At 43.5% G+C, this 24,575-nt stretch overlaps 1 protein-coding gene across 1 annotated transcript in view; it reads left to right on the forward strand.

Annotated features, from left to right (window-relative positions):
- UMODL1 (uromodulin like 1) overlaps window positions 1-24,575 on the forward strand; it is a 56,879-nt gene that overhangs the window by 16,702 nt on the left and 15,602 nt on the right. Inside the window, 11 exon segments of the mRNA XM_040585147.1 lie at window positions 428-620; window positions 1,549-1,689; window positions 2,500-2,619; window positions 4,363-4,617; window positions 6,067-6,179; window positions 8,303-8,522; window positions 12,085-12,222; window positions 12,776-13,347; window positions 13,349-13,499; window positions 16,692-16,804; window positions 23,481-23,694. Coding sequence (XP_040441081.1) covers window positions 428-620; window positions 1,549-1,689; window positions 2,500-2,619; window positions 4,363-4,617; window positions 6,067-6,179; window positions 8,303-8,522; window positions 12,085-12,222; window positions 12,776-13,347; window positions 13,349-13,499; window positions 16,692-16,804; window positions 23,481-23,694 — 2,230 coding nt within the window.

Here is a 24,575-nt window from a genome sequence, read left to right on the forward strand (position 1 = left end):
GAGAAGTGTTGGACAGCTTTGTTACAGATGAACTGTAATAGCATGTCTAATGTATATTCTTTCTATTGTGATTTTGTAATGTTTGTTTTGTTTGTTTATGTAATGATTAAACACTACAAACCAACATGACTTTTCCCATATCTTCCTGGGTTGCATACTCCTGCCTAAGCATTTGAAACCCGACTTGCAGCTCCACACCTGCCTTAGCTTGGCAGCATTATACCATAACTCTGTGGTGAAATGTGATAGTAAGAAGAGCTCACCTTGCATAAATACAGACCTAAATGATGCCACTTTGCTATGCTTTCTGAATTGGTTCTTTCTACACTCAGATTATGATGATAATCTTTGCATAAGATATGCCTCATTGGTATACAGCTGTGCTGAGAAAGGAACGAGATACTGAATTGTTTTTCCCCATTTCCAGATTACTGGTGCATTACAGCCCCTGAATGCCTCTGTGCACCATATCCAGAGCAACCGTGCAGAAGTATATGCTGGGACAGTGGCCTCCCAGGTTCTCATCGGACTGTACCAGCCAGCTCCGCTAGCAGAGGTTTCTTCTTCTCTGAAGGACATTGTGAAGCGCACATATGAAGTGATTGACACAGAAGTGCAAGGTTATTTGTTATAATCCTGTCACGGGGGGAAGGTTTTTTAGCGGGTTCATCCCTCTTCACTTGGGATTTCATCTATATGACTATAGAACTAATTTGCTTTCAAAAATACCGTAGCAGACCTTGTAAACTTTCCAAATATGGCCCTAACGTTTCCATTATAGATGGAGAGGGTTGTAGTAAATAATTATTTTGCAGTGAATAGTTTGGAGGGGGATACTCCCAATTCCTCAACTAAATTTTCTTTCTCCTAATATCATAGCCCATCTTCAGATGAAAAAGCAAATGTGTCCATATTTGTAGCACAATCATTAGTTGTATTAAACAGGCTCATAAAAAAAGTGTTTTGTTGGGAAGCAGATATACTGTTTTTATAGAAATGTGTTACTTGCATGAAACAAGTCATATTTATAGCCTATTAATTACTATATTGTATTACTACTTTATTTTAAAATATTAGTGAAATATTTAAATATATTTGGTTTAAATTATTTTAATCGACTTAGTACTGTGTAGTTATCTGAACATTTTCACTCACGAAATGCATCCATAAACACCACTGTCATTTACTTCTTATTCTGTGTTTACATTTGAAAACTCAGTCCAACTTTCAGTGAAATCACTGGGTAAATCTTGCTCCTGCTGCTGACATCTCTTAGCTTTGGATGACATCCTGCAACTGTAAGCAGGAGCTGCCACTAACTGTCCTCTCATTCCAAAGAGTTGGAGTAAAAAGCGATCGGGTTATAACTGTTTTGGGGAAGGGCAGTGCTCTGATTTCATTGCACCCAGATACATCCAGAGTTACTTCAGCAGAGTTACTGCAGATTTACACTGCATTTATCGTATCCAGAGCCTGGTCTACACACAGGTTGCAAATCAAGCTTGATGCTTTTATCAATACCTGTACAAGGTGTGTTTCTCTTCTTAGATGTCAATGAATGTTCCTATGCTGAATTCAATGCTTGTCCTGAGAAAAACACCTGTGTGAATCTGGAGGGTTATTACCACTGTAACCCTCAGCGTGAACAGGCAGATGTCATCCCTCACCAGCTGAGTCGAAGAATGGAAGGTAAGAAATGCAGGTCTCACCTTGGGAAATACTGAGAAAGTTTCTGCAGGCCTTCGTGGTCCATTGCAGACATCACCTGCAAGACAAAGATTTCTGGAGCATGCAGTGCCCCTTCTCCTGCTGTTGGGAGAAGACACCACGTAAGCCAGCTGTTAGCTATTTCTGATCAAAATGCAGTTTATTTGTATCACATTTCCTTGCTGTTTCTCCTGTCTCACCCTCAGCTGTCCTCAGTCACCTGCCAAAACCTCTAGTGTCAGACCCTGACTGCTTCTCAGAGCAAAATCTTTGTCAGTACAGCTCCCCAGCCTCCTGGGAAAATACAGTTAATGACACTATTTGTACACAGTGCCTCCTTCCCGTTCTGATTGCGTGACTGCAGCTAGGACTGGGTGGTTGTATAATCCCACCCTGAGCTGCTACACTGTCTCTGAGTCTTCTGCTGGAGGCAGCTGGAGTTTGGCACCAGGGGAAGTAATACTTGGTGGTACCAGTTCAGCAGAACATAGAGGCATGTACTTACAGCCCACAGCCATCAATGGGCCTGCTAATAAGCTTTAAGTTAATGAGACAAATAAGTGCTTGCACATTTAATGCTTTAGTTAGAAAACAATTTCACAATCCTTTAATCTCAAAAATTAAGATAATGTATTACTTTATGCTTTTATGCTATGATAATACATTTATTTTATTTTCTATTTATATTACTTCTATTACTGCTTTTCAGCTACAGAAAGCATGAACGGTATTATTTTGGGTTTTCTTTGTTAGGAATACTTTAACTCTTCGATAATATTATTTCTATTCTAGGCATGGCAGCATCTACTCCAAGTTCAGCATTAGAACCCATTAACACTAGCAACAGCTCCCTGTCTATAAGTAATTCAAGCCTCTTGTCCATAACTAACAAATCTACAGATGCTGGATGCTGTGAGTAACCTTGGATTTGAATGAATCTTGTCTTGCTTTTAATTCAGCCACTCTTTGATCCTTTTTTCCTGGGGCTAGTTGAGTTACAAGAGGGTTTTCACAAAGGCTGGTAGTGAATCTCCACCTATGAAAATGGAAAGACAGACACTTCCCTAACAGGACTTTCAGATCAGGAGCTGTGGTGCTGAGTGACCACTGGGGAAGCCCCACTGTTATCCCCATGGCTACTGAAGGGAGCTGGCCTTCTGGCAGTACAGGTGGCTGCACTGGGCTTCTTGAGCCACTTGTGCCTGGTGAGCCATTCAAGGGCAAATCCCATCACAGGGCTTGTGCTGGATAATCCTCCAGCATGGGCAGCATGCCGGAGAGGGCTGGTGTGGGGCCAGTACCACTCACTTGCTCTGGACCCAGCTGCATGCCCCAGACTTGTCCTGGAACAAGGTAGGGGAGGTTCTGTTACTGACCACAGGAGCTCTTCCTGGTCACACCACCGGGATGCGGGTCTCTTGCTTTCGAGTCCGTGAAGGTGCTGGGGGGGGGAACATGAGTCAAGGAGGCTGGCCACAGCTACCCTACACTGGAGGCAGTCTTTGTGAATACTGTCCCTGCTATGCATTATAGCTGTCTGAGGGACCACAGCGGGAGCAGACCCCGGTAGGTTTGTCTCTGTATGGGTGACTTCAGCCCTTTCAGGCAAGATTTATCACAATCCGTCTAACAACATCCTGTTCCTCTTGTGGGAGGAAATATCTTTAGAGTAGTTCTTTGCCTAGTTCAGAGAGACGGGCTGCATTTTCTCGATCCTTCATCTGCAACTTCTGATCCAAGCTGCAGCCGGGGGAATTAAACTGAAGGCCCTGTAGTGCAGGGGTGGTGTGGCTTTGGGGGTGTTTGACAGCCACCTAGCTCAGAGTCCTGGAAACAATTGTTTTCTATTGAAACAATTTAAGAAAGCAAGCTTTTCCTCAGGCTAACCCTTAGCATGAAAGAATTGAAGTTGTGGCAGCAGCATACCATGGTCTCTAGGTTAGCGTGGGGGTTGATGTTCATCCCCCTGACCCCAGCTGTCTACAGGAGAGGTCTCTAGTCTGGGCTCTCTCTCTCTAGTTGGTGGAGGCAGACTGGCTTTGCTGGAGGGCAATTAATCCTATTAATCCCATTTAGACACCTCCTCCTCCTTTAAGGAGAGGAATCATCTCTGAAGAATCCTGCCTTTTCCCATTGGCATGACAATGATTGCACTGGATTAGAGTGGCATAAATAGGTGAAACACTTCCCACCATTTATCCTCCAGCCTCTGTAAACTGGGGGTTGTGGGTTTTTTCCAGGCACAAATCAAGGCAGCCTTTTCCTGAAGAGGTGCATTTTGATGATTGAAGTGACAAGAGGCGAAGCTGCTGTCAGTGTATGCAGAGTACACACATCCACTACTGCAAACTTGTTCCTGTTGCGTGAACCTGTAGCTCACTGGCTGATTATTAGTGTTACTAGAGATTCAACACAAATATGTACAGTAAAAAGAAATAAAAAGCATAAACACCAAATTAATTACTTTCATGGGATAGTTCATGTGTGAAAGGACCTGGTAGTGTGAAAGGGGCAGATGCTGTCCTGACATAATGTAAAGAGGAGCTTCCCCTGTTGATTGTCAAAGTGCTTTTCTATAATGGATTTAGGATAGCGCAATACTTTAAAGGTGAAATGTTCCTTTTTCTGTGACCATTCTTCCTGGGACTGCAATAGATCCCTCTGCACTTACAAACCACCGAATCTTCAGTGTTACCAGCAACAGTTTTGAAATGTCCTGGCATGTCACTTCTACTCTGAACCATACTTTCCAAGTCCAAGTGTTCAAGGGTAAAGAGATTGTACAAAACCTGAAGACAGAGGAAATGAAAATGGATGTGTCTCAACTGGAAGCAGGTGTGATGTATTCAGTAGAGATCAGCTATGAAACCTGTGGAAAAACCAGCACCTCTCATCAAAATGTTAAAACAGGTAAATAGTCACTTTAAAATATATATACATTCTCTCTCTCTCCCTGCACTCCCCCATCCCCTTGCAGTTCAACGATGATCCATTCTGTCCTTGCCAAACTCCATTTCCCAACCCCTTTAGCACTTCTTCTCTTCTCTACCCCAGCATTTACGCAACCTGGACTATCAGGCAGCAGAACTCCGGCTTTAGTTCATAAAGTAGTGCTGGACCTGACTCAAACTATTACAGATACCAGGATAAACTTTAATACTTTTTTTTTTTTTTTTTGTGCCTACCACTGCATTCTGCTGCCACCCATCTCCCATCAGGTCCCATTTTTCCTGGTTGATGGCCATGGCCAGTGAGAAATCCAGTCAGCTCGTTTGTCAAGGGTTCAGCTGAGCTGACAAGAGGGCCCAGAGGAAGGCCAGATTCAGCTAATATTTGAGAGTGACCAAGAGTAAAGGGAATAACAAAGGCTGTGTAAGGAAGCCAGCAGAGTACCTGCATAATGTTGTTCAATTAGCTAGTGATGCTAGCTCTCCGAGTCCCTAGTGTGTTGATCAAACATAGTTTTGCTTTTCCTTTACCCTTAAATTATTTCCTAAACGTTCATGCAAATAAATAAATATCTCCCCATTTTCTCAGCAAAGCAGGCAGTGAACCATCTAATACTGGCCACAGTGAGAATGCTGCTGTTTATGTTTATCCATAAGAGCCTTCGCTTTGATCAGATGAGGGATGACTCTAGGTTAGGGCAGAAGAAAATTACTCCCTTTGTAGAGGGTAAGGAGGAGGTCTAGTGGTTATGGAAACAGAGGGCTGAACTTCAGAGTATGAAGTTGAAGCCCTTGAGAAAAAGAAAAGTTTTCCAAAGATCAGTCCAAAGAGTAACAGCTTCAGATTGTTTATACAGGTTAAAGTGGTTATAAATTCCTTGGCTCTTGGATTTGGCTTATGTTCTCTGTGTGTTATCTGTCAGGGTTTACCAGGCAGAGAAGTGGCATGCACTGTTTTTTGTTATTGTTTCCAATTTGAGAATATATTTACTATCCATGCTACCAAGATGAGGAAAAAAACAGTAATTCTAAGTGGTGGGCCAAAGTTGAGTTCACAGGCAATTCAACCCTGGGTGTAACAGAAATGCAGGAGTTACATAGGGTCAGGTCCACAGGGATATGTGTATACCCAGTTCTCGTGCAGTTGCAGTTAGGCACCTAAATATCTTTATGGACCTGATGTAAGTGCATCTCCTCTACGTATAGCAAGCTTGTAGTGGAATATTTGCTTTATTTTCTTGGTTTAATACCAAACTCTCTCAACCTTTCCCCCCCTTCTCCTTCCATCATCTCAGATTTTGGTTTGGGTTCATCAATTTTGACTGAATCCTTTCTTCTTCTGCTTTGTCAGTGTGTGTTTTAATATTGTATTTTTAATATAAAAATAATATTTAAATAATGTGTCCTATAGAGGCCAAGTTATTTGGTGTTACTATGAGGATTCTCAACTACAACTTCACTGATGATTTCCATAATGCCAGCAGTTCAGCATATAAGGAATTTTCAAGACTGTTGCTTACAGAGGTAATGCTAGAATATCTGTAGGTAATACATTTTTTTCCAGTTTGGAATTTATTTAATGTAATAGAGGATTTTATGCCTGGCTGAAATATCCCTTGAAAATCATACTATTTCCTGTGACCTTTCTTTATAATTAAAACAAAATTCAACTGACTAGACAGATCAAGCCCTTGGCCTTATTAGCAATTGAGCCAATGAGAGTTTTCCCTTACCGAAGAGTAAAGGAACTAAAAATGCAGGCATGCAACAGGGACTCCTTTCCCTGGATCTTTAGTTAGGCAATAAACACACACTAAATTGACTTGAGGCTTTTTAATGGATTGTTGAAATGACACTGCTGACATTCATTTCAGTGCTGTCTCCTCAATAAATGTCTGACTGCTGTCAAAGCTCATTCTTCTGTAAGGAAGAGTGACCGTGTCAGGCTTTCTTCTGCAGCCCCATTCATTGCATGCACACATATAGCCACTGTCCATGTTCAGGTGTAAACAACCGTAAACGAAACTTGAGTTATGAAGCCTATTACCAGCTCTCAGCTTCCCAGGCAGGGGGGACATTTCAGACACAGCAATCTCTTGCAGTTTTGCTGTAGACAGCAGGGCCCGTAGAGAGCACTTGGGATCTCCATCCAAACCGACACTTTCCCAAAACAAAGGGTGATTCATAAACATACGTGAATATAAATTTGATGCGAAAAACCAGTAATGGAATTATACTTTCAAAGACAGCACGGAAGAGGGATTTGCTCATGAGAAATTGCAAGCTGAAGTTCCTGACATGGTTTTATTTCCCATAGCTTCAACTTGTTCACTGTTGTTGTGCAGGAAGATTTTTGTGAGTGAACCTTCTCTGAGACTATTGCAGACCTAATTGGCATCATGGGGTTAGGAGGGAAAAGAAGCGTTGCCCATCTGTGTGCTTCTGCCTCCTCGGGTATTTGGGAGCACAACATACCCCTCTCACTTCTCTCTCTTTCTCGCCTCTCCACCCTGATGTGAGCTTAGACCAGTTAAACAGCTTGTTTGTAGGAATTTTTGGAGCAAACTTTGTCTGAATGGGAACAAAGCTGTGTTGATCTGTGGCTCTGCATTGCATGCTCAAAGGTGTGCTTTGAGGTGTATGTAGGAACAAAAGGCAAGGAGATGCCTTCTAGAGATGTAAGATAAAACTTCCAACTCCTGCACAGCTCAAATATTGCCAGCAGTATGACAGTTTTAATGTTGAAAGTAACACCATTTGTTCAACTGATGTGTTTACTTACTGGTTTGGTAATCAACCATGATGTAATTGTGATATTCCCTCGAAGCTGGGGCTGTCTTAAACACATTTTCTTGATGTTATCCACCCCCATTTTTCTTGTCTCTCATCCTGAGATTTCTTTATCATTGGTCTTGGCTGCAGGCTGGACTTGGACTGGTTAGTTTCAAATACTCCCTGGGAGCTAAAGCTATGCCCATACCAGTAAATGAAACATTTCCCGAACCATTCTCTGGCATGAACACCAACTGCCACAAACCAGCCTGCATCCATGCAGTTGGGTCTTCCAAAGCACGATGGTCACATACAGATTGCCTGTTGGGGCTGGCCCCTGGCCAGCGCATGGTGTCCCAACTCTGCCTGGGGACTGTCGGGGGACTGCTAGTTGGTAGTAGTCAAAATCAAGCCAGAGCCGGCTCCAGTGACAGTGGAGATGACCAAGTTGCAGTGTCTGGGAGTGCAGAGGTAAGTATATAGAAAGCTTGGGATGAAAAGCTTGTGTGACATACAGAACTAACATCAAGGGTCTGATGCATGCAGACTTACCATGCCAATTCAGCTCTGATGCAGGAAAACAGGGGCAGAAGGAATTTTACTCCCCTTGAGTCGAAATGGAATTTCGTTTGTAAGACCAGTGATCAGATGGGTACCATTTTCAAGGGTACCTAGGTGCACCAAGGAGATTCACATTCCTCTGTGCCTCAATAAGCTCCGAAAAGTAAGATTTCTGAAACACCTTGAAACTTTTTTTTTACATTTTCTATGTTGTGCATACACACATTTTTAAAATGGTACCACCATAGTTCAGTTTTAAAAGGAGATGTTCCTGTTGGGTTCCTAATTGTTGATGTTTCTCTCCCTTCTTTCAGCTTGAAAATTCATTTCCACCCAATATTTCTGCTTTATACAAATCTGGGAAGCTGAAAGTGCAGACTGAATCACTGCAAGCTGGAAGCGTCTTTGCGAGGGTCAGAATCACTGTGCAGGACCCCGAGTTCCCAGCTGATGCCTCTACATTTGCCCCAGTGCTTTCCTACCTGCACAATGGCTCTGTGCTGTTGGTGGATCAGCAAAACACTGTAGTAGAAGGTAATTTTTTCAAACAAGAAAACAGGGTCTGTATTTTGATCACTCATGGTATCACCAGCATTCTTCATGGAAAATACTTTGTAGAGAGACAAAATATGTGGTTTGTTGGAGGGAAAACTGTGATGTGAGAACTCCTCCATGGGTTTTTATCCATAAGTTCAGAAGGGTCAGATGAAGGAACATTGGCTGTGCCCAGGTACCTGCAGCCACTGCTTCCTTCCACTGTGTTTAAGAAGGAGCGAAGCCCGTGGTTTCCCTATTAATTTTCTTCTCTCTCCTCTTTGCGAGCAGCTGGAAGTTTGCCATATCTTTCTCACACTGAGTTGCAGATAGGATTACTGTGGAATATTTGTAGCCTTTAGATACACATGCCCGCTACACAGTTTTGTACTTCAGGGCTGTGGGGCTGTATTTGGGCCAGGGTTTAAGAAAAGAAATCTAACATCTTCACTATAGAAATCCAGCCAGAGAAATTCCCAAATGTCCTCTCAATGAACAGGACTAAAGAAGCACGCATGGAATTTATGTTAAACTAGGCATTTGTTTGATCTTCAGTAATCACCATTTTTATCTTCAAAGGGCCAAGTTCTGGCTTCAGGTTTCCCAGCTGGCAGAGCCAGAGTTCAGAAAGCTGCCAAAGCCAGAGTAGCAGAATGGGTTATTCTTCTCTCCCAGTGTATTGAGCCCTTTAGAAGCTTATTTACTGTGATCAGGGAAAACTCGCTTTGGATTTGTAGAGCATGTGGGGGTTCAGCAGAACAGGACAAGAAAAAACAAGAAGAGACAAATTGCACCCGAAGCCTACAAATATCACAGTGGTAGCAGATACTGAATTGCAAGGTGCTGATGTCTGCCAAAATACTTTACAAATGTAATTGATCCTGGGACTGAAGGAGTGGGGAGGAAGAAGGCAATAGCTCTGGACTGTTACTTTAATTGCAGAAAACCAGATGGCTTCCAGTAGCACCACTCTTAACAAGGAGCACAGTCAACTCCTCCACTCCTCCTTAGGGTAGAGAAAAGGGGGATATTTCTTAGTTCTGCCCAAACAAGCATTTGGTTGACATGAGTTTCCTAAAGTCAAATGTGGAAAACAAGGTGAAGGAATGAAGTACGTAAAGGAAAGTTCTGTATAATGGGCCGTTTTTCTTCCTGACCCCTGAGAGCCCTGGAATGGGCCCTTTGACAGTAAACCTGCACAGATCCTCTTGCACCAGTGCAGAAATGCAACCTGGATCCTCTGTGGAGCCTGGCCAACAGAAGGCTGTGTGCCTGGTTTAGTGGCAGTGGCAGAGCAAGGAATTCAACTTCAAAAAAGCAAGGATGAGAAGTCAGAAGGGATAGCACAACTGAAAGGAGTGAGGCAATTGCATGTCTCTTCGAAGATTCAGAAATTGTTAAGCTTACTGCCATGATGAACAGAGACACTAAAATATCTGTCTGTTGTGTGAGGCATGGTAAGAAAAGACAAAGGGACATGTGCTGAGTCAGGTCCAAGATCCATCTAGCACAATATCAAGTCCTCAGTAGCAGCCAGGAGCCAGTTCCTGGAGAAGTGTAAGAATACAGCAAGTGTAGATGATGCCTCTCACTAATACTCTCTTAGCCACCGTCTTCAGTTACAGGATTCCTTGAATCCAAAGTGATTTCTTTGGATTTCTCCTCCAGGGTTCTCTGTGAAGTCATGCAAACCTTTAGTATCTGCAACATCATTAGGTAAGGCATTTCACAGACTTTTACCCATTGCATGTACCTCTTACAGGTATAATGGGTAATCATAGTGAACACAAAGGTGTTTTTTTAATAATTTTTGGAATAGGACTGTTCATTGAGGGGGGTGTGTGTGGAAGGTGCTCGCCAAATGTGAAAGGTGAGAAACGCCAAGAGTGCAGAAAGAGAGCACAGAGCACACCTTGGCTGAGATGGAATGGTTATAGAGGAAAAAAGGGCAGTGTGTATGGGTGTGTATGTGCATGAGTGATGTACTAGTGCCAGTGAGCACTAAGACAACATAAATGTTTTGGCCTGATTCATGACTGAATGTGGCCATCAGAGTTGAAGAAATTTGCTTAAAAAGCCATGCTGAGTGATGAGAAAGGAAACCCTCAGAGACAATGGAGCCAGTGAATGTAAGTTATTTGGCAATTAGCATGGGAGCATCTCTCAGATGGTGTTTGAAGCCATGAAGAGTCACAATTACTTCATAGCATAGTAAGGCATTAATGAGAGCACTTTTCATTGCTGTTGCTTTAGTCAGTCCTGCATACTTCTGTATTCCCTCTAAGTGGCTTAGGCTGTAACATAATAGGCAGATGCTGGCCACAGGCACATGAAATTGTCTAATGGAAACAATCACGGATACAACCACTGTCTAATGATGAGGAAAGGAAAAAGAATTGAAATATTAGGTGGAAGAAAGTAAAAGGGGAAGGCTGTCTGCAAGCAAAAAGATGAACACATGTATGCGCATGCACACACCTGCTCCAAGCTTTCTTTTTCTAGAATGGGACTTTGCTTCGGAGAAATAATCACAGTGATTAATCTCTGCATGTTTGCAGAACAAGCACTTACAATAATGCATTATTCAAAACAATTTTCTAGCCTCTGATCAGAATTACTTGTCCCAAGACACAGTTTCCAGGCTAGTTTTCTGCTCTCCCTCACTTACAGTCCTGAGGCAGTTAAGACGTGCACAAGGGAGTGCACACAGGGAGGGCTCACGTGGGATTCACTGAGATTATTCATGTCCAAAGCATTAACTCAGCCTTTGCATGTTTGATGGAACAGGGCGTGAATGGTAATATAAGACTCCAGATCTAAATCCCTCAAGAACGAAGAGACTCAGCAATAAAATAGGTCTATAACTCTGTGAAAGAAGCATCTCTGACTGATTCAGAGCAACAGAAATTAGACATAAGGAACACCCTTAGAGCATATTCATGCATTGATGAACCAGGATCTTTTTTTCTGAGACTACCAGAAGAGGATCACAGTGTTACAGTATTACCTTTGAAAAAAAATATTTTATACAAAGAGCTTTTGCCCTTAGCACTTCCTCTGTTAAGAACTGAAGAGTGCTTCTCGTGGGAGTTACTTGCATTTACCTTTTATTTGAAGCAGAAGATTATTTGATTTAAGTGTCTATTTAATATTCTGTCTACAAGGAGCAAGTGATAACAGACCTGTTCATTACCTGATGTAACTGGAGGTACTGTACACAAAACTTGGTATAATGTATGCTTCTGATAAAGCTATAGTACAAACCTACAGTATTTTTACACTTCAAATAATTTTTTAATTCTAAAAAAAAATATTAGAAAAAGTCTTTACCCAGAGAAAATATTTTTCAAATTACAAGGACAAAGGTTGATTTTTATGTGAGAGAATAACAACACAGATAGTGTTCTGCACTGCTCAGAGCTTGGCTGTCAGGTAAATGATGAAAAAGATAGACACATTCATAAATTCAAAAACTGAAGAAAAGACTTCTTTATGATTATTTCTAGCTTAGTGCAGCCAGAAGGCCATCTATCTGATTGATGTTGTGATTTTGGTCTTACAGACTGGGATGAATGTGCTTCTCCCACCGAGAATGACTGCTCTGTGTTTGCAGAGTGTGTCAATTTGATGGGCTCGTACCTGTGCAGATGCAAGACAACCATGGACACCAATCCATCTCGACCTGGAAGAAACTGTGAGGGTGAGCAAAAGACTGTCATGTAGTTTCCCTTTGCCGTGAAAGGCTGGAATAAGTTGTAAATTTTTTTACCTCTGCTTTTTTTGCAAATTATATAGCCCACAATGTGTATATAGATGCACCTTTGCAGTCTCTGGCTGAAGGACTATATATGATCTGTCTCTGAACATAAAGGTGAAGCTTACATATATCTCCAGATGAAATCCCTCTGAGATCCTCCTTGATTAGCCTAATAACTGACTGCTGAGCAACATGAGGCATAATTTTTTCCTCTTTTGGTATGACTGTGGCTTATTTCCTCCCACTGTAATGATCCATGGCCTGTCAACCAGGAGAAGAGACCAGGGAATCAAATCTGCTTGTTTTTGTAGGCACAAACCAGATTCAATACCATAAAAATCACATATCCTACAATGTGTTAACAACATACCCAAGACCAGTTTCTGTAATGCTGTTATGCATGGCTGAGTGGTCGCAGTCCCATTTTCAGGTCAGACCCTGGTGCCTCCTCACCCAGTTTGAATTCCCATTTCAATGTGTGTTTGCTGTGTTGCAGGTGAGATTGTGGACACTCTCAGCGAAACGATGGGTCCTGAAATTACAAACAGCACAGAGTTTGCTCCTGAAGAAGTGAGCCCTGCAGGCCCTGCTTCCCCTGCCACCACTGAGATGGTGGCTGCTGTAGGCTCTGAGATGGGCACCACTGTGCACCTCCCTGCTGCGCTACCCCTGGGTAACAAGCAAGCACCCCACAGTCATTCTCCCACCAGTGCTCCTCCAACCCCTTGGAGAAAAGACCTTGCACCACAGATGGGCTTCAGCAGGGACAACAGCACCATGGCCATGGGGGTTGCAGCCAGCAAGGAACTGGCCATGAGTGCAGAGTGGCAGGCAGCCATAAGTCCACCGCAGCAGAGCTCTGTGGCAGAAGCTTCCTCTGGTGCACCACAGCAAACGGCCGCTCCCACAAATACATCCATAGGCACAGCCGGGCAAGAGCAACTCAGTTTGCCATTGCACACAACAGCCTGTGCTACCACCAGAAGTCACACAGATCTTGTTGTGCCTCAAGCCAGCTCTCAGGCTGGCCCTGGTACAGCTCTGCCGGCCACAGGGGATGCTGGCGCTCCCCCCCCGCAATGCCACTCTCAGAGCACATGTAGAGACGGGAAGAGACAACAGCTCTTGGTCTGAGAAATACACTGGTGCCTTGGGGTCACCAGCTTTGCCAGGGGCCTCTCCAGCTCCCAGCCCGACGCCAGGCCCCACCATGAACCACAGTGAGTATACGTTCGGCAGGGACCTCCACTCGTGGTAATTAGGCTGCGTGAGAAGCAAAGCCTCACTCAGGAAAGATGCACAGCTGGAATCGGTGGTCTGGGATGAAGGTGTCTGAAATTAGTTTTTCTATGTCAAAATTATGTTTTTGCAAGAATTGGCACTTTTCCCTAAATCAGCATGTCAAAATAATTTCTTTTTCTGGTAGTTTGACAGTTAGATTTATCAATGTTAGGTTTCTTCATCTCAAAACAGATGACGCAAATCTACACAGTGCACTGAGCGTGGCTCACTGAAGCATACGCTGCTTGCCCTTTTGCCACACGTCTGCATTTCTCCTGCATGCTCTGGCACCAGGGTACAACAGCATCAGCCACCTGTAGAGTTACCTCAGAGACCTGGGAAGGCAAACGACCTGCCTTCCTATTCCTTTCAGTGTAGGGTGGATTAGGCAAAGCCCTACAAATCCCCTGTGGGGCAGGAGCTGCGTGGAAACCGTGAGCCACTTTGTCAGGAGCTGTAATTGAGAGTAACTAGGCTGACAGGGAGGGCTTAATCTGTTCGGGTTTGGGCAGATGTATTGCAGTTAATTAGGTGATTTCTCTGTTGATTGCAGCTGAATCATATTTCAAGGTTAGAGTCAGAGTTTGTCTTTTAATTATGGTTTTGTTTGGGATAGGAATGCTGCTGTGTCTGCCCATCACTAAATGTGTTTTTCCTTTAGTGTGTTAATAAGTGATACCTATTTCAGTTTTGTTTCTACTTGTCATTATTCTGCCTCTCATGCCCTCCGCGTCTTTCCGATCCCAAACCACAATCCCCTCTGCTCTTTTCTCTTCCTCTCCCCTATGATCTTCCGTTCCAGGGGGTCTCCACTCATCCAGCCCTACCTCTGGTTCTCCCTCATTCCTTTTTGCCTGCAAAACCTCTTTTTTAGCCATGTAAGGCCAGCTATGCTGCTTCTCCAGCCTCTCTTGTACCACCAGTCCTGATCACCAGTGCCACAGTGTCCACTTCTCCAGTCCTGCTAAGCTCTCTGGGCAGTCATGACGATGCCTCTGTTCAGCTTTTGTGTTCTCTCTTTTTCATGTTGTATTCTTCACTCTGCCTGGCATGAGTGATACCTGGGAACAGTGCCAGACAAATAACTGATTTGGGACCTCAGTGGCCAAAAGGAGGAAGCAAATAATTTTGGACCAAACAACACTGGCCTGAACTGAAAAGCTGCATGTACTGCTTTGCTTTGTGTTCCCCCTGCCCCTTTCAATGAAGGGAAGAGTAAAAAAAAGTGCTGTGTTTATTTTTGTTTGTTTTAAATGAAAACAAAAAATGTTGTTTTTGTAAAAATATCAGAATAGCTTATTTAAACTGCACCCCTCCCCCCGCTCGTTTTCTTCCAGCTGGAAAACAAATTGAAAAATTCTACACAAACAAGTTCAGTTTATAAAAACTTGTTTTCTTCGTCTGATGAATCAAACATTCAGTCAAGTGGTTTTGCTGGGACAATAACAAGAAGAATAAGGGAACATGAGGAAAAGCCACCATACTGGTACCTCACTAACAGGGGCAGGAAATTCAGAGAGCAAAATTCCACGTTCAGTGAAGTTTAATACATAGCTCCTCCTTGTGGCAACATCTCTGGCCTGGAGGGTCAACCTCAGCCAACTCTTCATAGTCTGTCATGTCTTTTAAATACCAATTCTTTCTTTCCCCCCATTTAAAAACTGTTCAGAACATTTTCCCCTCTCACCACCAGATAACTGAATGCGGTTTATCTCCTAAATACCTATGTTCACATGACAGGACAAGCCATAGCAAAAAGCAAGCCCAAATCCTTTGATCTGATCAGTGGTTGTGAGAGTTCCTTTGGGATCAGAAGTATGCTCGGATAAAGGAAGCCTGCTTTGGTGGCTGGCTTTAAGCAGGCATGACTTCCTCCTCTCCCCTGCAAAGCTTTACTTGATTATTTCTTTTCCTCTAGTACTTGCCCCGGTTCAAAGGATTATTGTTCCCAGCGTGACTAGAACCGACTTTGATGTAACAAGGTCCACGGAGTTTACGCAGAGCCCTGCTTTTCAATTCTTGCTGCTTCAGAGAAAACAACTAACATGGGAGACTAAAACTCAGTATAGGAGTCTGGCAGTCTCACAGCTGGAACCCGGTTCGGTGTCTTATATACTGTTGAAATCAGGACGTCTGTAGGGAGGAAAGCAAGCTGGTACACCAGAAAGTAAAAACTGGTAACTTGATTCAGAAACAATTTTAAACTGAATCCTTAGCCAGATGATAGAGTTCTTGGTGAAGACTTTGGTGAAGACTACCCTATATTCATATAAAACATTGAAACTTTAGGTCTTGTTATGCTAGGAGTCAGGAAGGCAGTGTTAAGACAGTGGCCTGGCAAGGGTCATGGTATCGGGTGATAGCAGTCAGCTTGCCCGGCTGGCCACTAAAAGGATACTAGGGGTGTGAATCATATCTTGAGAAGCAATTTCTCTCCTGCTTGCGATCACTTTTGGTGCCTGTAGCAGCAATGCCAAACCCAGTGATGTTGAGAAATAACCTAAAACATTTGAAACCGCCTTAATGTGATTCAGCAAATAGAGCTTCAGGAAGCACTCACCCTGCTGGGGTTCGCTTGGCAGTGTTAGGTTAATGGCTGGACTCGATCTTAAGGGTCTTTTCCAACCTAAATGATTCTATGGTTCTGTGATTCTGTCTTGTCTTTTAATAGCTGTCTAAAATGTAGGCGTCTGATCTCAGGCAGCTGTCTAGCCTTCCTCTGAAGGTGGAGAGAGGACCTTGGTGCTGCAATGATTTGCTCTCTGGAGGGACTGGTGTCTCCCTGTTGCATGCACAGGGAGCTGGGAGAGCTATTCAGGTGACTGAACATAGCCATAGAGCAGCATTTCAGATGCCACATAGCATCCAAGACAGAGCTGGCTGATGTAAGACCTACAGGAGGTTGGTGCCCTTCTTGAGAGTCATCTGGAGGTCAGAGAGGGCAGACTAAGGTGTTGGATGACTATGTTTAGGCATTTAGGGTTTTGGCTACATTTCAGAGGGCTGGCCTTCTGCTGTTATGAGTTGATGCATACCCTGTGTGGTGAGGCATGACAGTGACTGTCACACACTTGTTTATGGACTATAGTCCATGGGACATGCATTTAAATTGTGTTTTTCTTACTTTGCAGCTGTCCAGAAACTTAGTGGCACAGTACGGATAACAAACATGAAATACTCTCCACACTTTAGCAATACAAGCAGTGAGGAATACCAAACCTTTGCACAGCTCTTTGTTGACGAAGTAAGTAGCTAAGAAGGATGTGACCTGCTACCAGTCTCAATGAAACCACATATACGTTCTTTTTCCCATGAAGGCCATATGCCACATGTGTGTCCCCCGACACACCTGTAAGGTCTGAGTTCCCCTAACTTTTGGAAACTACAACATGAGCATGCGGCTGTATTTTAGAGTGAGATCAGGATTTTGGGATTCTCTGGCGCCTCCATTTCCTCTGCTTCTCTTACCTGGTTATACTGGCTTATTGATTTCCTCCAGGGGTGTGACAAAAAGTTAATGGATATTTTCAAAGTGCTCTGATACCCTTGCTCTGCACAGCGGTATATTGATGAACTGTATGACTGTTATTACCCTTTGTCATAGAATCTTAAGGCTGATATTTCTCATAACCATCCATGTTTTTGTAACTCAGTATCTGGAAAGGGAGTGGTTTCTTGATAAGTCACCTCTGCCCTCGCTTCTAATTAGAGCACAGGATATCAAAGCACACTGCGATAGTAGCTGTGCCTTCAATGCTCTCATAATTCCCAGGCATTGCCTTGACAGTATCATTTTCCAAATGTCTTAGTGATTTGATCAGAAGTTTATTCCTGCTGCTGCTTACTCAAACACACCTGTGCTTGTAAAACCACTTACGCTGAGCTGCTTTATTGCCTTCCTTATCTCCCTTAACTATCTGTGTTTTTAGAGGCCTCAATAACTCTGATGATAAATCCATCGCTGACAATTGTATGAATTTTCAAATCCTGCAGAGGTGTCCCCAAACTCTCGCTGTCTACAGAGTTATGACCTGTCAATGAAATATAGCTGTCCACCGCGGGGGCATTGACAGCAGCGTGTGTTCGGGCAGAGGTCAGGCCAGCGTCTTGTTAGAGTCAACTGCAAAGACGGCAAAGTGTAATCTGTTTAGCTGTGCATGCTGTTTTCTTGGGTATCAAATAAGTTTCCCACTGGTCATTACTGGTTCGCACGTTTCTGGATGTGTAAGCGGAGCACAGCTTTCTCAGAGTTCTTTTGGCCCCAAGCCGTCACATCAGGAAAACAGTCACAAAATGAGAGTGACATGATTAGCAAAGTGAAAAGGGAGCAGTTCTCCACTGACCTCACTCTCATTCAGCAATACTCTCTGCCTGAGGCTGTTTTGGAATAGCATAGTATTAAGATGGACTGAAATTAATATATTTTCTTCATTCAGTCAGATATCTTAATCCAGAACATCACAGATATGAATATATTCAGAAAATTTGTAAAATGATTGCATAAAGGAACTAAAGTAAGTTTTGTGTCAGTTTTACCTGGTTCTCAAAGTTTCAGGCAGAAAGTGATCACTTGTGATTATGAGGAACTAACTCCTTTTTCCAGTGCACTGGTTTTGTGGATCAGCTGGTGAGATGTTTTAGCATTGATTCCATCTATCTCTGTACCACAGTAAATAGCCTATAGTTGCACAGCTACTGTATATGGCAAAATATGTTGCGAGTGTTTTATTGCAAACATTGTGTTTCTAGATGCCAAAGAAAAGGAAGTTTAGGAAAACAGAAAGATCTGCATGTTTTCTTTTCAGGTTATAAGGGCCAGAAGTTGATCCTTTAAAGTAAGTGAGGAAAGTTTCATGGGCTTTAAAAGCACTGTCAAGTTCCAGTTAAATAGGCTTTGGCAGAGATTTTTTTAAAACCTCTTTGGAGTCATCATCTGCAATTCAGAGGATTTATAAATCCTAATGTGTATAAAGTTCTTTAGTGTAGAGCCGCCCCAGTGCTTAAGTGCCACATAGTTAAATTGGCAGTACAGCAAATGGAAATATCGTCATTTAAATAATGTGTAGATGAGAATGAGTTGAAAACTTGATGTGACAGCTTGACTGTCATTGTGCAGGCTAGTTTCACCATCCTCCTTGCAATGCAACTGGAAAACAACACAGCTAAGGGTGAAAGAGTATTTTACTCGTCTTAGGTTATGCTCAGTCTGTCTTTTGCAACAGCCTAGAGGAATATCACGGCAGCTAGGGCTTGTCCTCAAGAAAATGAATCAGGAAAATAAAAGGTTTGAACTGAAAATGCATTCACTGAGGCGCGTTAAATTCCTGAGTGAAAAGGGTGTTTTGAATTTGGGTGTCTTGGAGTTATCTGAGTGACAAAAAGTGTGAAACTAATAACTGACATTGCTTTATCAAGGTGACCCGCTCATCTGGAAGTGACATAGCCTGTTTGATGTAGCTTGATGTACTTAAAATGATGGCAGTTAAAGCTATCTGAATGTGGAATAAGTGTTGATACAGAGATTAAGGCAGTTTCATTATTCCAGTGTAATTTCACTCCTCTTGTTAATTTGCATTTATCCACAATTTGGGACATCTTGAAAGCTGCTGTGATGGTGGCTGGGCAGATGTGTGCTCCAGTACCTTCTCCCTGAAGGGGCAGCAAAGCACGGACAGTGGAGAGGATTATTTTTCTCTTTGAGTGAAAAAACCAGGCTTAATGCAGCGTTCTGTTCAAATGAATGTACCTTTTACTTACTTATTTCCAGTTTCCAGACTGCCAGTGTGTTCCCTGCTCTGCTGGCCATGCAGGCTCTGGTGCAGGTACCCACAATAGCTCCAATGAACTGCTATTTACCTGGGACCTGTAGAGGAGTGGTCTGAGAAAAACCCACCAAACATACCACAGCCACTCATGGGGTTAGCCTGGCTGCCTGGGTCTGCCACTTTCTTTTTGCTCAAAAAAACATTGGCCTTTTCCACCCTGTTAAACCGGTTTTAGTGTGGCTTCCATCTGGCCCTGAAGTTGGACTTTATCTGCCTCCCGTTTTTCTTGCCTGAGCAAGGTGCATTCCCTTCCCTCGACGCTGGTGTTAATTTTTCTCATGTTCTCTCCCATTCTTGTGGCTCTTCTTCTGGCGTACTGATTTGTCCTCGTCTGGCATTGCTCATGTTTCCTTTTGTGCTACAGAAATTGTCGATACAATGACGGATCCCAAGGTAATTTATTTGTCTAGTAAGAGAACTCCATTTTCAAGGGTATTATATACTGGATATTTCCTTCTAAAAAGTTCACTCTTTCTTTTCCTTTTGTTCTAGCCCCGCTGTATCAACCGTTATTTTGATAAACTAGGGTGTGGTACCTGTTGTGAAAGCCTGTAGCCTTCTGGAAAAAGGGTTTTGTAGTGTCATCTAGTGGCTAAACATAAACACCGTGAATTTCCCCTGACACTTCAGGCTCTGAGTCCTGCTTTGTGAGGAAAAATATGAACAAGGACAGAAAAAAAAGCAAGCAAACAAACAAAAAAACAGACACAAATATTTCCCAAGCCTGAGGTAACAAGAACCACTGATAAAATAAAACCTTCAGGATAGATGAGAAGGGAATCCAGGTGAAATAGGGGGTGAGCTAAGAGGACATCACAGGTGTGTGTATTTGATGTCTAGAAGTTCAGACAAAAACTAAGAAGGATGAAAACTTAGGGCTGACCTCCAACTTTTCACTACATGCTTGTGAAACAGCAGAAAGAGGGAGGAGAAAGGGCCCAGGAGCCCCCTGACTTGGTGAAACAGGAGATGTTTGGGCTGACAAGGACAGCCTACGATCTACCCAGGCTTCCATAGGGAAGTTAGCTCTTCCCATCCTCCTGGCTCTGCCTGTGTGCCCCACGGGTCACTGGCAGGATTTGCTGCCTAGGACTTCCAGGTGCATGGGAGCCCTTTCCAGGTGCACATAAGGGGTTTGATTCGTGCAATGTTACTTTGCCACCAAGTGCATTCAACACACATCAGCTCTGACAACTCAGAAAAGGGTTGCAGCATGCCTGCGAAACCTAGGGTGGTCTGCAGGGCTGGATAATATGTAGTGGGCAACTAAGTTAGGGCTGGATAACAGACAGCAGACAGGTAAGTCAGGCTTGGCATGTAGCTGTGCAAAAGCTCTGATGTCCCGGGAGAATCCAGCACAAAATGCACAAGCTCTGTGCATGGGTGCAAGAGATATGAGGCTGCTTCTCCCGTTGGTCCCCATCGCTGCCCCTTGCCTTGCCTCTTCCCTAGGGTCTCCCTGGTAGGAGTCTCTGCCTGCATCCCTAAGTGTTACATCACTGACGTAAGCCCTGCCTTAAACTCATGGTTGAAATCCAGCCCTGCTGCTCCAGATACTTCCTGCAGAAGACATGTAGAGGAAGAAGGTTTTGGAGGCGACTGCAACGTAGCCCCCACCTGCCCCCTTAATTATCTGGAAATTTGAGCTAGAGAGTTGAGGAATACATCATAAACAGAGGGCCTAAACCAAAGTGAGGTGCTGGGAAAGAGGTGCAACTCTCCTGTGCAGGGCAGCAACATTCCAGATCTTACCTGGGCCAAGTGCTGCTTGTCTGGCCCATATGGTGTGGTTGCTCTGCTGCTCTGCGCCTTCCTCTCTACTGGTATCTCCTGGGACCCTGATAGCTGCTGGAAGGCGAAGGCAAAGAGCAAGTACTCTGAGAAATCACAAAAATTTAGGTGTTTCTGTGGCTCTTTCCATCTCTCTGTGTCCTGTATTGAAGCTAGTAGCTGTTACGTACAAGGAAGCTGTGTGTATCTCAGGCTTAGGATGCCTGGGGATTTATTCTTCATGTGCTGCTGGGAGCTGATCTCTTACTGTGGACAGTCTCCTGTTGCACTGTTGCTGGCAATTTCTAAGTCAATTTTAATATCAGTAGCTCAGGACAGCCTGTCTTACCTGCCTGATGCAGGCTTTGAAATTATGTCCCATGCTTTCTGTTGCGGTACTTTTTGTAAGTATGGAAGGATGTAAAAAGACTTCCCAGACAAACATGAAAGATATTACGAAACACAGAGGATCCGTGAGCATCTCCTGGAGAAAGGGAGAGAAGAAAATACACAGCTCTAATGGAAAAATTCAGGACATTGATGGATGGTATCACGCAGCCTGGGCTTACCCTGACAACCGGTCTTCAGCTATGCATTTTTCCTGCATAGTGGCTAGATGTTGGGGTAAGACCTGGCATGTAAATCTGTGTGTATGTGTGTGTGTGCGCACACCCTGCTTTCCCTTGGGACATGCGGATTGGCAGGGAGTACAGTGCAGTCTGATCGGGCCCTTTGTCTGGGTGACCAGAGGAAAAGGACTGAGGGGAGAACTTGTGGATGTTTACCAGTTTCTCTTTGTGGTGAGTTTCTCAGAAATAGGCTGTATTTCTCTGTATAATGTTTTATCAACATAGCCTTGAAGGCTAAATTAATATTAGCCCTGTGTCTTGTCCTGGGGTTGGTCCTATGAGATGATGCCATCTGACCTGTGTCTGCTCCTCCAGTGGCTGGTGCTGGGCGTGGAGATGAAGGGGAATGGTGCTGGAAACGCAAATGCTGTTGTATGCCCCCCCCCCCCCCCCCCCCCCCCGGCCCAGGGCTCCTGTGTATGTCTAGATGCCCTACCCTATGGACTGCTCTCCTGTGGGAGGAGGAGGAGCAGATGTTCCCGTGGGTGGCTGCTCTCCAGAGGTACCCAACCCTGCCTTGAAGGGTGGAAAGGGAAAAGGTCGAACATACAGCTCCAGTCAGTTTATCCCTTCAAGAGGGGCTGGTGCCTCCATTGGAGCTGGATGGTGGAGAAGCTGAGCAGCCCAGGTGATGTAGAGCCTCACATAGGGCTGTGTTTTCCCATCCCACAGAAGCAGACCATCCTGCTCTCCAGCATGGTAAAGGAGGCTTCTTCTGGGGCTGTTATGACAAATGCTCAGTGTGCTTTGAAAAAGGTGGCTTTGCTTTCTTAGACCACTAGTGAAGTCCAAGGTTACTGTGTACAGACTGTGAATGTTTATTTTATTGATTTTTCAGACTAGGCTAAGCTCAGCTGTGATTTGGTGCTGCAATACACCGAGGGTGACTGTTCCTATTTAAAACAGTGCAGACTCATCCTAGCCTGGCTCTTGGACTCTTGAGGAGGACCATGAGTCAGGGCTCTGTGCCCTGATGACAGTCAGAATTTGCAGAAATAATACAATACTCCTCAAAGAAGACTTTAATGAAATATTTCTGAAATCAAATTGAAGAGTAGTTTGATGGGAGGTTGAACTGTGTGGCAGTGCTGGTGAAATGAAACGCCTTTCTGTTTTCTTTACCCTGGTCCAGGCATTTAAAAAGAGGCATTACTTGTTTGGCTCACTTGTTTGGTGAGAAACCACCTGTGAAGAAAGGCTTGAGGGTGGTCTGCTCTAAGCTGTAACACACCTGAGCTGAGGGACCCCTCTGAGATATATATGCAGCGTGGAGTGTCATGAGGCATTTCTACTTCCATCAGCAGCTTCTCCTCATGTTGGGTTGCCCCCACTCCCTGGAGGCATTTTGAGAGGCAGAACATGGGAGCTTCCCTGCAGTCTCCTCCCTTTCTATTGTCAGAGGCAAGGACCTGTGCCAAATGACAGATGATTCTTAGTGATGAATCTTACTTGCTTAACTTGTTTAATATTAATGGTTAAATATATACCATATCCTTCAGCTGCTGTAGAGTGGAAACATTATAAAGCAAAAAGTCAGTTTTCTGCTGCTTCCCTCCAGAATATGAAGCACGATTGCAATTAGTTGCTGGCTGAGGTTAAGCCATGACAATAATGCTCTTTTCTGGGCAGTGTACAAAACCTAAAATGTAATTGCTTCTATGTGTCTATCTGCACATGCATTTTGTTTTTATTCCAGGTACATAAATCTCTGCCCCTGGAGGCTTTGCAGCAGATGGATGCTGGTCTGATTAAAGTGTTGATAACAGGTATTACTAATGGGAGCACAGTAGTAAGCTTCAATTTACTAATTGCAGAAGATGTGGATATCTACTACATCATCACCACTTTTCGTGATGCCTTTGAACACAGCTCCTATTTCACGGTTGACAAAAGCAGTCTCTCCATAACTGGTAAGGAGCACCTTGTGCCCTACAATAGTTCTTCAGAACTAGAAAGGTGATAAAGTCTACTATTAATCTGTATTTTTTTGAGGTGGAAGTGTCTGTAAAATAGATGGATGAAAAGCCATTCTCTTTATACTGCTTCTGCTTAAGCATCAATAAACTTTTTCAGGACACATCAAAAGATGAAATAAGAAGTGAGGTACTCCTGATCCAAAAGGACAAAACCAATTGGTCTTTTGGTCTACAGCTAGATTAATTTTATAGAGAAGTATAGAGACATTAGAAACAGTGGTAACAAACTGAGGATTTTATAAGCTAGCAAGTGGAAACAGGTCCCTGTGCACAGACATAAATAGCTTTGTTTAAAATAATTTTGAAACACATTACCCTCTGCTTTGCACTGATAATTTTGCATGAGGTAGAAACTCCAACAAACAAATGAATGAACATGCAAATTCTTCTGCACTGGGAGTATGTGTTTTCCTCACACACCTGTAAATTGGGAGTTCAGGTGAAATTCCACATTTTAACAAGACCAGTACCATGGCTGATTGTGCAACTTCTTTTCCTGTATATGTATTTTATGTCAGTAAAAGAAATGTTAGTCTCCTGACTAACTGCTGTTGAATTGTGTTTCACAAGTCGATGTGTCATCTTTGAAAAACATACCAAATTCTATATCCTTAACATGATACAGTTGTCTAAAGGATATTGTTATAAGCTATCGATTAGAATCTCATGCAAAATGACTTCAGAAACATGTTTATGATCTGCCCTGTACATTTTCTTTGCCTGTTAGCCTCACAGCTGTGACTTTGGAAAGTTATCCCATTAATTAGTATTAGATCATGACCATCTTGTGGCAGCGCTTTGTAGAATGCCTGACC

This window comes from Falco naumanni, chromosome 2 (genome assembly GCF_017639655.2).
Source record: "Falco naumanni isolate bFalNau1 chromosome 2, bFalNau1.pat, whole genome shotgun sequence".
Taxonomy (NCBI): Eukaryota; Metazoa; Chordata; class Aves; order Falconiformes; family Falconidae; genus Falco; species Falco naumanni.